Below are 16,989 nucleotides of genomic sequence, written 5' to 3'. Positions count from 1 at the left end.
AAAGGTGGCCAGTATAAAACCACTGTGTTTTCCACCCACAGTGCGTGTTGCCAATGTTTTGGTAACTTTAAACACCACAGACTTGGTGGAGTTCAACAGCTCTGTCCGTCTGTCCTGCTCCTCCTCTGGATCCTCTCTCTCTTTCCTCTGGCTGAACGGCAGCTCTGAGGTTACAGCCAGTGACAGAGTTCAGCTCACTGATGGAGGCTCCACTCTCACTATAGTTAACGTGACCCGCTACGACCAGGGACCATTCAGGTGTCGTGTGTTTAATCCTGTTAGTAATGGCACCAGTGATCCAGTAAACCTCTCCATCAACTGTGAGTTATTCACTTACAGTATATGTGCATACTCTTTATGCTGCACTAAATAGATGCTTCAAAGTTGAAGATATAATGATGCTTCACACTAAAGGAAGCTACATGTCACTTTCTTCAAGCTGCTAATATTACGTTTTGGTGATTTTTTTCTGTTTGTTTTACTCCCCATATGCATACCATAGATGGCCCAGAAAATATTAATTTGACAATATCTCCATCACAAGAATATTATGGCAAAGGTTCAAATGTCGCCTTGATGTGCTTAGCTGTCTCCAAACCTGCTGCCCTGTTTCACTGGTTTCTGAATGGAGACCTGCTGTCTGATACTGGACCAGAGCTCAGACTGATGAACATTCAGATGAGTCAGAGTGGGAACTACAGCTGTCAGGCCTTTAATGACAAAACTCTGAGATATGAAACATCTCAGCCTTCAGTTGTTTCTGTACTGGGTAAGTTTGAATTAAGAAGTTTGGTGGATATAGTTTAATGAGATGGGTCCGACAGATGGCACTTAACTGACCATCTGCGTAATCTGTATTGGCAAAGTGTGTATTCAAATCAGTACACACAAATATTAAATGATCATACAAAAAGAGACAGTTTGGTTCAGTCTTATAGCATTGTTTTTGGTAGCAGGCAGCTGTTGTCAGCAAAACCCACTGTACACTATTGTACCTGCCCAGTGCAAAATGACAGACAGACAAAGTAAGCGACTAGCTGGTCAGGAAAGTGCACCATTTAGCAGCTGAAGATACAGATTTTTTCATTAGGAGTTGGTGGAGACATAAAAGCTAGGACAGTGGTTGTTGGATTTACACTTACCAGGTGGACTGAAACACAACTCTAAATTTTGCGTTTATCTGTGTTTTAAGCCCCCATCTCCTTCCAGGCAGCGCTGCCTGGAAGGCACTAGGATTAGGCAATGGTTTTTATGGTTAGGGTTCTGGTTAGGTGCCTTGTACGTAAAAACAATTCTATCACCCCCCAAAACAATTTGGAAAAAAGGCATGACCCTCCCCCAGCAATTTATCGATAACTTCTGTACCAGTTTGCACTTGGCAAATATATACAGATTCCCATTGTTTTTTTTTTACAGCCATGACATATGTGTCTAAACCTCTGCATTCTCATCTTACGTATCACACTCCTCTGTTATGGTGTGGTGGCCATTTCAGTAGATTTACTCACTAACATTGTTGTGGAAACACAATAAGCATGGAAACTAAATGCACACTTCCTGCATTACAGCATTACTTCAAATACTAAGTTACTCCTCTAGTAAACTAGTATTCACATGAAATAAAACAATAAAATATTGAGACCATTCAGCAAGGCACTCTGGGTAACATTCAACACACAAACTGGTTGCTATGGACTCATCACTAGGCTTCCTCCACTTCGCCGTTTAAACAAAGTGGAATAAACGTATAAATGTCCAAATCTACACAAAACCTGCAATCAATTAGTAAGCTGACATCAAATGTGGCATTTCGGGAAACCTTTATTGCAACCTTGGCACGGTAAGATGTCCAGACATAGTGCAACAGTAATTTTTGTTTTTTACGTCCTGCTGCTCCCATCGTCAGCCAGGAAATACTTTTTTTTTTACTAAATGAGTATATGAAATCAGATGTATTACCTACCACCAGTTAATCGTTTTGTGTTATTTAAGATATTTATAAAATATCTGATCATGCCAGACGTAATTATTCCACTCATTTTTTAAACAATGCAATTATCCGTTTCAGCCACCAGGGGGGCAGCTCCCCCTGCCCCCCAGCAAACTCATGGGTCAGACCCATCTGGTAGCGAAGGAGGGCCAAGACTAAGAGCTACATGGAAAAATATGCACCAAACAAGCCACTTTGAAATTTTGCTGTTTCATGAATACAAAATTTGGGTGCCCCCCCCTGGACTGAAAAATTTTTGGATGACCCTCCCCTCAACAAAGAATAAAAAGACATGACCCTCCCCTATTTTCCTCCGGTGGTCCATTCCATAAATACCAAATGGTCCCTTAAACAGTGATTATGTGTCAATGTTGTTTCTATAACAACTTTGAAACAATTAAATTTGATCAATTGGAAATTACATTACATAACAAAGGTCATGAGTCAATTGTTAGAGAATTTGTGGTTTCAATACGTTTCCAGTGTATGAACTGAAACACTGAATAAGAACTCAATATTATGTAGCTGTTATGTTCCTCTCATGTAGATGATATTTCTGAGGTATAGGTTATTCAAAACCACAAATGTTAAAATAACAATGTGGACAGTCAAGACAATTTTTGTATACATTATTCAGGAAACAGTAGTTATGTTTGCCCTTTACAATGATTAACTGTTCTTAAGTTCTTTTTGTATTGTTTTAAGTAGTCAATTTTCAATTAGTATGCTCCTGTTCTCATATTTTTCACATGATCTTTTGCCCAACAGAGAGAATATCAGGTGCTTTTGTCACACCAACAACAAACCTGACGATTGAGGGGATCTCTGTCAACTTAACCTGTGATGCTACTGGCTCTGTCTTTACCAGAAAGTGGATGAAGGATGGCTCAGATCTGACTCTGGCTGGAAACATGAACCTTTATGACAAGAACAAAGTGCTGTCTTTTAACAGCCTTAAATCAACAGACAGTGGGAAATATTCCTGTAAAATCAGCAACCCCCTCAGCAACGAGGAAGCTAAATACACCATGGTTGTGATCTGTAGGTAACAAACTGTACATTTACTGTTCAAAAGTATTGTACTATAAATAACTATATTACAAAAATGTTTTGTCTGTAGCAAAATCATTTCAAAGTAATTTATTGAACATTTTATATTCCTTATTTGTGCTGCTGTAAGAACTTTCAAATATTGTTTTTTCAGATGGCCCAGAAAATGTTCAAATCAGAGGTCCAAGTGAGATACATTTGGGAGAGTCCTTCACATTAACCTGCTCTGCTGATTCCACACCATCTGCTACTTACACCTGGATACTGAATGGGACAGAGATACACAATTCTGCTGAGTTCACTAAAGACGACGCTGATCTCTCTGACAGTGGCAGCTACACCTGTCAAGCGATGAATAGTATAACTGAGAGAACATTGTCTGCAGTCCATGGATTGTCTGTAACAGGTACAGAGATGGTGTTGATCGTAGGTGTGGGAATTACCAGAGCCCCCACGATACAATACTTATGCCATGATACAATAGTATTGCGATTTTAAACCTTACGCTGCAATAATTTCTTTATTTTACATGTATTACCTTTTATCCAACCTCAAATTATGTCTTTAAAGGAAAGCTCTACATCTATTTTATCTTATAATGATACATTTCTCTGTTTGTTAAAACATACATCAATTTATATAATAAAAGATCGATAATTGGTGTCCATGTATCGATACAGATACATATTACAGATACACATATTGGCACGCAAAATATCACGATACTATGCTGTATTGATTTTTCCCTCCACCCCTAGTTGATTGCAGATTTTGTTGATAGTTTTGAATATTGTGATTAATCCACAGTGTTATCCCTCTGATAATTTGAATAGTAGCAGGCTTCCTAAATGTTTCTTACAGATCCAGTCTACCAACTAGATGAGATTTATTGTTATTATTAACTTGTAGTCTTCAGACCCAACAAATGACTTCATTCAGACCCATCAAGTGACATCACTTGAGGCAATTTATCAGATTTCACGCAGCTCCCTCTAGAGCCAAAAGCATTATACAACCTTTTCACATTTCTACAGATTAACAAAAGTATGAAATCTTAAAAAAAAGTATCAAAACTACTGCCGCAGAATCAGAGATATCGTCCTTGTTAAAGTAATGTCTAAATTACCCACAATGCAACTCAACCGCCAAAATTTGTTATGTTAGTAGCAGCTAATGTAGCCAAAAGATGCTAGCCTCAAGCACAGATGAGGAGCGGGCTACAGAGGTCTGGTAACCACACATCTTCTAACTCTACTCCCCCAGATTTCTTTTCATTTTCAAACTTTTAGTCTTCAGACCCAACCGATGCTGACTCAAGTGACATCACTTGAGGCAATCTAGCAGATTTAATGCAGCGCCCCCTGGAAGCACAAAAAGCTTTATACATTTCTCACATAAGCAGTAGTACTCCCCAAGACTTTAAGGTGTAAAATCTATGGAGTTTCACTTTAAGCAAAGCATAATTCTATGATAGTGTGTTTGCTAAAGCAACATGCTGCATTGTACATTTTGCCAAACAGGAATGTTCTCCAGCCAAAGAAGAGATCGATGCCTTATAGTACTCTAAAAACATAAAATCGATATTTAACTGGCCAGCTGTGAAATCACATAAACAGAGATATTATTGTATGCATTTTGTTCCACTGGCATGATGAGATTATGAGACAGTCCCTGTGTACAGAATGGTGTAAAAAAACTTATGTTCATGTTCTTATCCCATTTAATCCAACCCAGGCATGCTATCAGGCTGTTCGGCTGGTTGCATCGCTGGAATAGTAATCGCAGTTTTCGTCTGTGGAGCTGCTGCTGGTGGTGGAGGGTACTACATGTATAAAAAAAAGTAAGTGGAAAAGAGCTTTAAGATATAAAAAAAGGAAGCAATTTATTATTATTATTTTTTTTTTTATAAGAATCAATCACAATTATGGTAGAGGTGACTGCTCAGTATTACCAGGTTTGGACCCAAAAGCAGGATTCAGAGACCGGGTAGGATCTGAAATGTAAGAGAGTTTGTTCATGGCACAGGAAGAGAGAAGTTGAACATGGGTAACTAGAATCAGGTAGACGTTAATAAAATAATAATAATAAAATGTTCTCAACCTTCAAAAGGTTGATGTTCAACAAAGGGTCCGTTCCCTATGTGCTGCTTTTGTTATATATTTTCCATAAAGTCCTGAGCCTGACTTTAGATTTGACTGTAAATCGTTTGTGTTATTTCACAATGGAGCTGCACCTCAACAATGTACAACTTTATAGTTTATTTTGTCAGGTATTAATATTAAACTGTGATGAATTATGTGGCTTCACATGAGTTAAAACTGTCATCAGTGTTATGAAACCCTGTTTAAAAGTCCTTGAAATGTATGCTGGTAAAAGTAAAAATAATTATTTGTAAATCATTCTTAAAGAAAATACACTTTGGACTGATGATAAAATGGAGGTTGCAGCTCTTTTTGAGAAATAACTTTTTTAACATGTTATGTCATGTAAGAATTTACAATAAATGAATATATTTGCTATACATACAACATAATGCTTTTAATAATATTATGTTGCAAAAAGTCAGATAATGCCTTCTTATACCTGATTAACATACTGTAGTAATGATTTATTACCTCTCTAAACAGAAAATTGAGGAAACATCTCTCTAATAAAAACACTGCTACCAGAACGGGTAAGTGTATACTAAGTGTGTGTGTATTGAATATGTGTTTATGTATTTATACATTACCAGTGCAATGCCCAATAAAAATGTGTCTGTTCAGAACCGGTCAATTGGCCTGTGGTATTGCTGCTTGCAGCTTTCTCGAGAACCGCTCATACAAACAACTGCACACTGGACACGGCACTTTCTTGGGTTCTGAGCAATATTTGACATATTTGGTCACACACCCAAGTCACGGCTACACACTATGAGAAACACTAGTGAAATACACTCTGGTTCACAGAACAAACACCAAGAGCAGCCATTACCATTAGGGAAAGTAGGCAACTGCTTGGCGGCACCAAACAGCTAGAGATTTATTATGATGTTTAGAGTAGACAGTAGAGATGATATAGAGTATGTTACTATTCTAACTCATTGTACCCTGAAATAACTTGCAAAGGGACCCCAAAGCACTTAAAACAACTTGTATACTTCTGACCTACTGTGTACTTTTACTTCAGAGGAAAACATTGTAGTACATTTACCTGACAGTCGTTTGCTTTAACATAACAACTGCAGTTAAAAATAATATATAAATAATAAAGTAGAACAGGGATTTAATTAATGGAGGTATTTTGTCGGCGGTACCATTATTAGTGTTATAAGTTAGTATGGCAAACTTACACAATTTGAGTTGCATTGGCAGAGTGGCACTTTTCCTGTAGGATAACCACTCATGCTCATTGACTCCAGGAAAATGAAGAAGACTGCTGTTGTAAAATACACTTACAGGTATTCATTTCCAAATAGGCAGTTGCCAGTAGCCCGCTACAGATGACATGCTTGACTCTATGCCTGTCTGCATAGCCATCAAGCCCCGCCTTTGCTGCTGCAGTCTTTAGTTTTATTCACAGTTTATTAATATTGAAGGTGTCACGTTTACAAATTGCACACTGCATGTCTTTGAGTCCCCAGCAATACACCCACCGAGTGTAAAGTAGATCTGGTCAACGGTTCTCGAGATATTTGTATGACAGACAAGCACATTAGCAGATTCCTTGCTTCATAGTTTAATTATTTACTCCCTTCATAAAAAATATTCTAAGCATAGTTTATTTCTCTTGTTTTAAAGGAGGTGAAGGCCAGAACAACTCTGCATACTCAGCAAGTCAGGTAAAAGTTATCAGTGCACTTAAGAAACAAGGTAACACTGAAAAACCTGGGCTATGCATGCTAATCAAACTGGCGTTTACATGCAAATCTCAATGCCTAAATGAAAATATATGCCTATAGTGGACAAATTGCAGCATAAGTGTGCTTACATGTATGTGCATAAAATAATGATGGATTAATCATCTTTGGAGTTATGTTTTGTATGTAAGTCATGAGACCTCAGTGAACAATTCTGTGAGTTTCTGAAGGAATACATAAGTCAGGATATACTTATTGATATACTTTTTCTAATATATATTAGTGGACAGTCTGTGTTTACGTTTGATTAACAATATTTCTGCTAATATGTTATCTGATGTGATCTAACTGTAAAAGTAATTAATAATTTTCCTTCCTTTCCTTCCTCTTCTCTAGGAGCTGAACTATGCAGATATCAGTTTCCAGAACAAAGATGGTGGGAGAGTCCAGCTGGGGTTACAGAATAACACCTCAGAATATGCTCAGGTCCAAGTGAACAACAATCCTCCTGCAGCGTCCTCCCCTCCTTCCTATGATGCCCACCTGCAGCGAACAAAGAGCCCAGCTCCTTCGCCTTATGCTAATCCTGCACAAGTTTACTCTCAAGTTCGCAAGAACTGACCACACTGCGTAGGATGGATCATCTGGTGAGGTTATACTGGAGAAGCAGCTGACGTGTGGTTAGAGAAACTTGCACGTTCCTCTCAGTTCCTTTATAGAGGACTAATTGACGTCAAAGCACTTTAGCAGGGGTTAACAAACAACCAGGTATTGCCATTACTGAGGTCAGATGGCACAATGCTGGCCTATTAGCTTGCATTTACCACATATTATAGCTTTCTGTTTGTACAGTGCAACAGTCTATGCAAAGTGCAGATATCTGAGGGGAAATATTCTCTATATGTGATTCAGTTATTTTGCTTGAGCATAATGTTTGACCCTGGTGAGGTGTCAGATTTGACTCCACGTGTATACTGTGTGATTCCAGTTGAGGTTACAGCTTGTCAGTTATGGATTCATTTTCATATTTATTTTAGCATTTTACAAAATGAAAAATATGATTTATTTAACAATATTTAATTTACCTTTCCATGGTATTTGTCAGGACTGTCCTTAATACACCTTTAGCTTGTCAGTACAATGGCGACGTAATGACCTTGCATTGGTGGAAAGATTTATTTATTTATGTTATCAGTTTTTTTTATTTAATTCCATGATAACAAAGTTAAACTTTATTATCACACAAAGGGAAGGTCTGCAGCCAAGATAATCCAAAACTCTACCATGACTAAATACATGACTAAAACTCTGCCCTGTCAAATAAAAAGACAGAAAGCATAGCTTCCTGTCCTCCTTAGTTCTGACAATCATTACAACACTCTTTTTTGCATTGAATTTGATGTCATACTGTAGTCCATAGTTTGAACAGACTCTAAGCAGTTGTTGTAGGCCAGCACTATAAGGAGACATAACAATTAAATCATCTGCATACATCAGATGATTAATACGCCTATCTCCCACCATACAACCAGTCTTACACACTTCTAATGTCCTAGAAAGATCATCCATATACAAATTAAAAAGAACAGGTGACAATATTGCACCTTGTCTAACCCCATTGGTAACTAGGAAAGGATCAGATGTAATCTTGCCCCATCTAGCTCGCATTGTTTGATGGGAGTACCAATAATGCAAGATACGTATTAGGTATGGGGGGGACCCCTCGCTCTTGTAATTTTATAAACAGTTTACCGTGATTAACACGGTCAAAAGCTTTGGATGCATCAAGGAAACATAAAAACATTGTTGAGCCATGGCTTTTGTACTTGGTAACAAGTTCTTTCAGTGTATATATATATATATAAATCTGTGCCATGTTTCTTTTTAAAACCAAATTGATTGTCAGTGGTTGTTATATATTTTTGTAGTCTATCAAATAGAATTTGTTCTAACACTTTAGAGAGTATACTCGCTAGAGCGATTGGCCTGTAGTTTTCTATGCTTGATACTTTACAGGTTTTGTCCTTTATAACTGGCACTAATAGTACAGGTAACATAGAGTCAGGTAATATGCAATGCGCTAATAAACCAGAAAAACATATAGCAAGTAACACTGAGATTCTATGGCTTGCATACTTCAGGTCTTCAGCTGTTATTTGGTCAATACCACACGCTTTGTTCACTGCCAATTTCTCAATAGCATGACACACTTCATCAGGTCTAATAACCACACCATCATTATTAATGACATCACCAACATGATATTCTCTCAACACAGTTAAAAATCTCTCTAAAATGTTTCCCCCACAGCTCCGCAACATTTTCATCCCCAGAGACCCCATCAATGCTGGAAGGCAAAGGCATCTTGCTGTTATTGATAACCTTTACTTCCTTCCAGAAATCCTACAAATCATTCTGCTGAAACTTTCTGGCCATAGAATTTGCCTTCATCATCTGCTCATTACTTTTGATAAACCGTACAGCATATTTAAACCTGGCATTTGCCTTTTTCTTATGTTCAAACTCTGGGCCATACCTAGCTTTTCCAGATGATACCCAGCTCCAAAAAGCTTCCTTAGCCTCCACATGAAGTTCAGACACATATTCCTTCCATCCTGGTCTAATGTTATGCTTTATTTTATCTTGGAATCTTATCCAATCTTATCTTGAATATTTTACTGACATTAATTAAACAGTTCACAATTTTGTCATACATGATAACTATACCACTATGATGTTTGTGACTCTTACAATTTAAGTTGCCACACAAAATAGCTTCAAGTGGTATATCAATATTACTAAGACTATTATCACTCAGTGCGTTGTACTTCCATAGATCATATTCTGTGAGCTTTGCCCAGTCCACTCTTCTATTTTGCTCATTATTATCATTATCATAGTTAGTCAGCTCAGGTAGACTGTCAAGATTTATTATCATGGAGACAGGTATATGATCTGCTGTGCCTACACTATACATAATCTCAATTTCCAAGCAATCATGAGCATCAGCTGTATATATACAGTGGTCTAGCCAAGATGTTGTATGCCATGCTTCACTAATATATGTGTAACTGTCTACTGGTAACAGCATTTTACTTGAGAGAACTAACTTACTGTCTAGACAAAATTGATTAAGGTGTTTGGCAAATAGAGAGTTAACATCTGACATATCAGCATTCATATCACCCATCACAAAAATATGAAAGTACTTTCACTCTCTTTAATGAATGAGCTGATAAAGGCAAGCCTATTAAGATATTCATTTTCATTTTGGTAGCATTCATATGGCATGTACACATTTAAAATAATAAAAACATTTTTATCATGTACAACTTTAATTGCTATGGCCCAGTCCACCTCTAGTCTAATCACATCGATCAGTGGGTCAAGTTTCCTATGCCATAGGATGCCACCCCTCCAGGTATTCTGCCACGCACTATTCCCATACTAAGATCTGTTGTCGACTCACCTGCGCCATAAAAGTTTTCATGCGCAGAGTTAAGTTTATCTAGATCTTGTTTGGGTAACAGAGTCTCTTGTATACATAAAATATCAGCACTCTCTAAGAGCTTGTCAATAACAAAACGTTGCGCTTTGTCCCCGGCCCCCTGTCCAAGGCGTAAACCACGCGAGTTATATGACAACTCTCATGATCATATCATAGTCCAGTCTTCACTGCAACAGTTGCTCCAGCCTCAGACACATCATCATTTATATTCGCAGTTACATTTCTTTGATCTAATGTTTTGCGTGCTTCATAGAAACGCCGCACAAAGATGCCCTCTGGCCACAGCTGTGGCTCATACATTTCGCTCAGCTCATTGCATTCTGCAATTACTTTGAAGGAGTTACACCGTCTTTGTGCACTTTCTGTCTTTTGGCATGTTACATTACGATGTAGTTTATCTTTCAAGTAACTAGCCAATGTTTCCGAATTTACATCTGGGGAGAATTTTGTTGCAAAAACACTCACCAACTTAGTCTTTACAACCTGTATGTTTCCTCCTGCACTCGTTCCAACAATGCCACTTTTCAGTTTGGCCTTGGACTGTGCAGTATCTCCAGTTAACTGTTGTCGACGGCCCCGCTTCACTACCCTGCTCCATGCCGGGGTAGCTGTCTCTCCGCTCCCCTCACTCGAGACTTCCTCCGTTGCGCTGGCACCCACAACCGTGCATCCAGGTACATGCCTGTCACTGTCCATTCCCCGACTCGGGGCCTCCTTGGTGAACAGGAGCAGGCTTACTTCCTCCAGGCTTCTCGATTGCGCACATGCGTTGGTCTAGACCGGCTGTAACTGAGCGGAGATCCTCCCAGATATGCAGACATGGCCTGTTTCATGGTTGATACATTCATGCTAAGACGTTCGATTTTCCCTAGCAGACAAGAAACATCAATGCTGTTGAATGTCACAGGTGGAAGATCATCCAAATGATGAGACACAAACCGAGGAATGTTTTCACCAGCCTCGTTAAGCACTTTCAGACAGCTCTTAACGTTGTTAGCGTCTTGTTGTTGTCCTTGCAATGCGAAATGCAGCGTTGAGTGGTATTTGGGCAAAGCTCAAACTAAAACTTTCTTGGAGCTCTCAATCCATTCTGACCCAATGTGGTTGACAGTCAACATAACAATATCATCCTGACTTAGAGCTCTCATTTTAACCACAAGAAAGTTCAACAGTTCATCTTCCACCACAATTTGACCGTCCACTGTGGTATAAATCTCCAGTTTTATTCGAGATTTACTCGGAGTAGCCGCGTCTTTACCCGCTGTGTCCGCCATGACACTTTCTCTATGATACTATATTAAGTATTGGAGATGGTAACGGCATGAGCAAGGACTAAAGCAAGAGACCTTCGATTTTGATTTTTAAAGTGCTCATATTATGCTCATTTTCAGGTTGATAATTGTATTTAGAGGTTATATCAGAATAGGTTTACATGGTTTAATTTTCAAAAAACACCATATTTTTGTTGTACTGCACATTGCTGCAGCTCCTCTTATCACCCAGTGTGTTGAGCTCTCTATTTTAGCTACAGAGTGAGACATCACACTTCTATTCCATCTTTGTTGGGAGTCGCACATGCACAGTAGCTAGGTAAGTACTACTACCCAGTCAGAAGCAGGGCGTGCCATGCTAGCAGCTAGGCGAGCATTATAACGTGTTACAAAGTGACGCACGTTCATCACGGAAGTAAAGGGCTGGACTACAATAGAGCTGTTTGGAGCAGTTTGTGGACAGTGTTTTCTGTTGGATATGGTAAGTCCCTTTGGGGTGGACTTTGGGCTTTTTCACTTTGTAAACCTATAACGTGCATAAAAAAGATATATAACACAAAGGAAAGGGGAAAAGCCAAATAGCATAATATGAGCGCTTTAAAATAAGAAATGTAAACCTTTTGAAATCTTTACGCTACGAGAGCAGTGAGCGTGATTCAAAACATTGTGGCCGGACAGCTGAAACAATGAGCCAAAACTCACTATAAAGCTCCTTAAAGCAGAGGTGAGCTGCAGAATCACTTGATAATTCTCTGGAGGTTCATCACTACGAGCAACCTCTTTCACATTATCACATTGTTTATACAGTGTCATTTAATTCTTTGTAAGTATAAAAATATTGATTACAGCTTTAAGTAGACAGATATAGAACAGATTGTATCTGATATCACAACAAATGCATTAAATATAAATGTATCTATATTATAAATGTGTATTTAAAGAGCGAGGCTTCAGTTAAAGGCAGAAAGTTATTTGTCCTCAGCCAGGCTCCACATTGACTCAGCCAGGTCAGTGTTATCAAATTGTATACACAAGTTCTATTTTAGGTACTACATTTTTATAGATGAAGACAAGGAAGTCTCCCAACCTGAGCTAATGAATGAGTGTTTGGCCAGATGTCCCCGCCCCCATTAGTTACTCATTATGGTAGTAAAGGTCAAACTCCCTGTTTGTTATTCACATGGTTGATTTTCAAATGCATTGTAAGCAAGTATTGTTTTACAAACTTAACTTTTCCACGTTTTTATTACTGTCAAACAAAATTCCTGTGAATGGCCGCAATAAATTCAAAGTTCATTGTGAATAAAGACGTTGCTGTGCCAACCTGACGTCATCATAGCAATACAACCTACTCAAATAACGGTGCACTAAAAGTACAGGAAGGGTATGAATGAGTGAAGTAAATAAGTTAAGGCATTTTTGTGCTCTTTAATCTCTTAATCCCTCAATATTTTCTCTTAAAAAACATTATAGTTCTCACACAACTTTTTTACTGTTTTCCTTTGAAATCTTTTTACCAGAAAAGCGCTGCCTGTTTGGAAACAACATGGTATATGATATGATAATAAACTTTTAATCTAATAAAAACTAATCATTACTGAAAGAATTATTTTTGTAATAGGACATTTGTCTTAGGTGTACTTCACATTCTAGTTAAAATGTCACATCCCTGGGGCTAAATAATGTCAGACTTTATTAAGTGATAAGAGTAGGAGCTAAGAAAGAGTAGGACAACATTATATTGTTCATATTTAAAGAGAAGAACAGATCCTACACTGTAAAGCTGCTTTATTATTATTATTATTATTATTATTATTATTATTATTATTATTATAGCAACACCCATGTCTAGGCCAGCTGAGAGGCTGTTGTAGTAATAAAACAAGTAATTTACTGTACTTTATAGCTATATTCAGAAAAGGAGGGAACTACAAGTAATGACAAACTCCTTTGAGACAGTGCCATCTAGTGTTTGATGCAATGCTCTAACAAAACTGTCCAGAACAATTGTCAATTTCAACACAGCTGTTTCTACTTGTTGCTGTTGCTTCATAATAATCCATATTTATAGAATTAACAATAATTCACATAACCCCACAACTTGCACAAGTCACAAAAGCTAACCTAACCTTTGTAATTACAGATTTCCTCTCATAGTTAATGGAAGTTCCCTTTGCTTATAGGTTGCATTGATTTCATCACTAAGTAAATTCTGATGTTAAACAAGATGATGGTACAATACCTCGTTTCTATAAAAAACGAGGTATTGTAGTTCTTGTTTAAACCCACAGTAGAGTCAGCCATGAGAGACATTGCGATGAAACCCTACTGGAGGAGTCTTTACTGTGTTTTGCTGGTGGCACTGATCGGTAAGAGCACTTCATTTACTGACTGCTGATTTTTTACATAGACTGTCACTCCAGGGACTGATTATAAACATTTCATATGAGCACTTGGTTTAATGTTATATTAAGAAAGCTGGTTATATGATGATGTTTAAGAGACTGAAAAACATTATCCCTTGTGCTAAATGTTACATTTTTGATTCTGTTAACAAATTAAATGTGTTACTCATGTATGCTACTGAATTCAAGGATTTGAATCCTCAGGATTCAATGTTGTATATAAAGTTTAGACTGGCCTTGATACACTGCTGTGATTTAAAATATGTCCTAATCTTTCCTGGAGTGGATTTAACTATACCCTTTATTTTTGTATTTTTTGAGCAAGGCCTGTGAAATAACCCTTTACTAATAATAGGATTATAAGTAATGAAAAGAACTACATCATACATTGTCTGATACAGCCGTACTGACTCTTCTCCCTCAGGTGCTTCAGGTTTGGAGGCCTGGGAGCAGATTTCCTGGACCGGTGAGGTGACAGCTGGTTTCAGTACCACTTTCACCTGTTCCTCTTCTTGTCACCCAAACTGCATCTACACCTGGTCTTTTGAGGGCCATACGGTCATCGGGAGCACATTAACCTGGACACCAGATGGACTGGACAAAACAGTGGAATTAAAGTGCAATGTGCTCAATCCAGAAACAGGAGTCTCCAGCAGTATGACCTCCATTCTAGAAATTAAGAGTAAGTATAGCAGGTTTATCACTGTATCAGGTGTGCAGTGGTGGAAAATAATTATGTACATTTACTCAAGTAGTGTACTTTTTGTAATGAACAATTTAAAAGTATTTGTACTTTACTTTTATGTATCCATTAAATGCTACTTTATACTTCTACTGCACTACATTTCAGAATGAAATATTGTACTCTCTTCTCTACTACATTTTTTTTTTCTTTATTATTTTTTGGCCATTTTAGGCCTTTAATTGACAGGACAGCTGAAGACATGAAAGTTGAGAGAGAGGGGGGGAATAACATGCAGCAAAGGGCCGCAGGTTGGAGTCAAACCCCGGCCCGCTGTGTTGAGAAGTTAACCTCTATATATGGGCGCCTGCTTTACCAACTGAGCTATCTGGGCACCCCTCCTTCACTACATTTTTTTGACAGCTATAGTTGATTCTTTTCAGGTTAGGATTTTACATCAAAAAATATATAGATGAGCTTATAAAATATTATTTAAAGGTGCCTGACCCTTAGGTTAGGAACCACGGGACTTAATTACCAACAATATATAAAATAGTTAGTCAGTCATAGGGGGCCATTCTTCTGCAGAACTAGTACTTTTACTTTGATACTTTAAGTACATTTTGCAGATTATACTTATTACTAACTACTGTTTTTTTACGTGAGAAAAGGATCTGAATATGTCTTCCACAACTGTAACTGAATCCACTGTTATATGCATAAGTTGACAAATAATTTAGATGTATTATCTCTGATGTGTGTGTTTCTTCCTTCCTTCATGGTTTGGAAATCCTCTCCATCTGGTGTCTTCTGTTACAGATCGAGTGTCTGTGCAACTCAGTCCACCAAACACTGTCCCATCTCTCAACCAGCCCCTAGATGTGGTCTGCCATGGTGCTCCATCAGGTGACCACTCCGGACCATCACACCTTGTGAACCAGGTGGTCTGGTACAAAAATGGACAAAAAGTGTGTCTTCGTGAAAATATGCAGCTGCTGCAAAACAACCTCACACTTCACTTTGACTCGACACTGCCTTCTGATGCTGGATTCTACTTGTGTAAGACTTATGTACTTTCAAGAGTTCAAGAGACAAGAGTTTTCAGCCTGGGCTATCTACTCAGCTGTAAGTATTCATGAAGTGAAGACTAGTTTGAATAAACGGTTATTATTCACACACTGTAGTGAGTTTTCTAATCTTTTGTAGTTGATCCATGGAACGTCAGCATCAACGGACCTGACACCGTGTTTCCTGGCAGATTGAGTAAATTCACCTGCTTGACGAGCTGTACCTTAAATGTGGACTGTACTGTCAGATGGCAGTTCAGGCAGGGTTTTCCCATTGGAAGCTACTTTTCAGTCCATGAGAATGAGCTCAAGTGGACCCCTTCTATACCAGGTACTTTCCAAAACCTCACCTGTGTTGCCGAAAATGCAGCTGTTGGACGCTCTGCTGAGGCCACCAAGATGGTAGAAGTTAGAGGTAATGACAACTTTTTACTATCTGCTCTTTTGTCTATTATTACATCAGCGTCAAATTACATGTTAAATCCAGTCTAATAAGTCATCTTCATCCTTATACAGGTATTCCTCTCTCTGGATCAGAGGCGGTGCAGCTCAGTGGACTTCTTGCAATGATCGTCGGCCTGGGACTGCTGGTGCTATTTGAGTCATAGGACTGTTTACTTTTTCTATTTTTTTTACCGTTTATGCTTTAATGAGTATATTTGCCCTTTTTGAAATGTACTTCTTTGCCTTTAATCTTGTTCATAAAAACATTTTCATGTTTGTACAATGGTTCACCAATTTTAATACACCAATTTAATTTATTAATTATTGTATACCATAAAATCCTGTATGAGTAAAATACATTTTTATGAAGCCATGAAAACAAAATGAAATAAAAGTGTACAAAAGAGAATGGCTTTCAGGACATTTGTTAAAAATGTCGTCCATGTAAACCCCAAAATTGCAGAATTCCAATTAAAATGCTATTAACATTTAGAAAATATATCTTGTGTGTTTAACTTGACAGTGTATCCCTTTACAGAAGAGTATTATTTATGTATCTTTCTCACAGCAGTGTCCGAAATGGGTGTGAACAGCAGGACTGCAGTCACAGAAATTGTTTTTGGATTATTACAATGAAGCCTATTTGATGCATGCTTTCTCAGGTTAAATAAGTTTAGTGCAAATGTATGGGGTAGTTTAATCAGACAAATAAGAAAAAGTAATCTAACAATCTA

General features: G+C 37.9%; 1 protein-coding gene across 1 annotated transcript; it reads left to right on the top strand.

The window, feature by feature from the left end:
- Window positions 1-70: 70 nt before the first annotated feature.
- LOC144518941 (cell adhesion molecule CEACAM5-like) lies at window positions 71-8,326 on the top strand (the record flags this gene model as incomplete). The annotated part of the gene is made up of 8 exons (XM_078251825.1): window positions 71-320; window positions 503-769; window positions 2,759-3,031; window positions 3,195-3,446; window positions 4,766-4,880; window positions 5,668-5,714; window positions 6,820-6,860; window positions 7,275-8,326. Coding segments are annotated over 8 exons (1,470 nt in total), but the record flags the coding sequence as incomplete, so codon positions are not given.
- Between the last annotated feature and the right edge of the window lie 8,663 nt (window positions 8,327-16,989).

Source organism: Sander vitreus, chromosome 6 (assembly GCF_031162955.1).
Source record: "Sander vitreus isolate 19-12246 chromosome 6, sanVit1, whole genome shotgun sequence".
NCBI lineage: Eukaryota > Metazoa > Chordata > Actinopteri > Perciformes > Percidae > Sander > Sander vitreus.
This window is presented reverse-complemented; position numbering and strand designations above follow the sequence as displayed.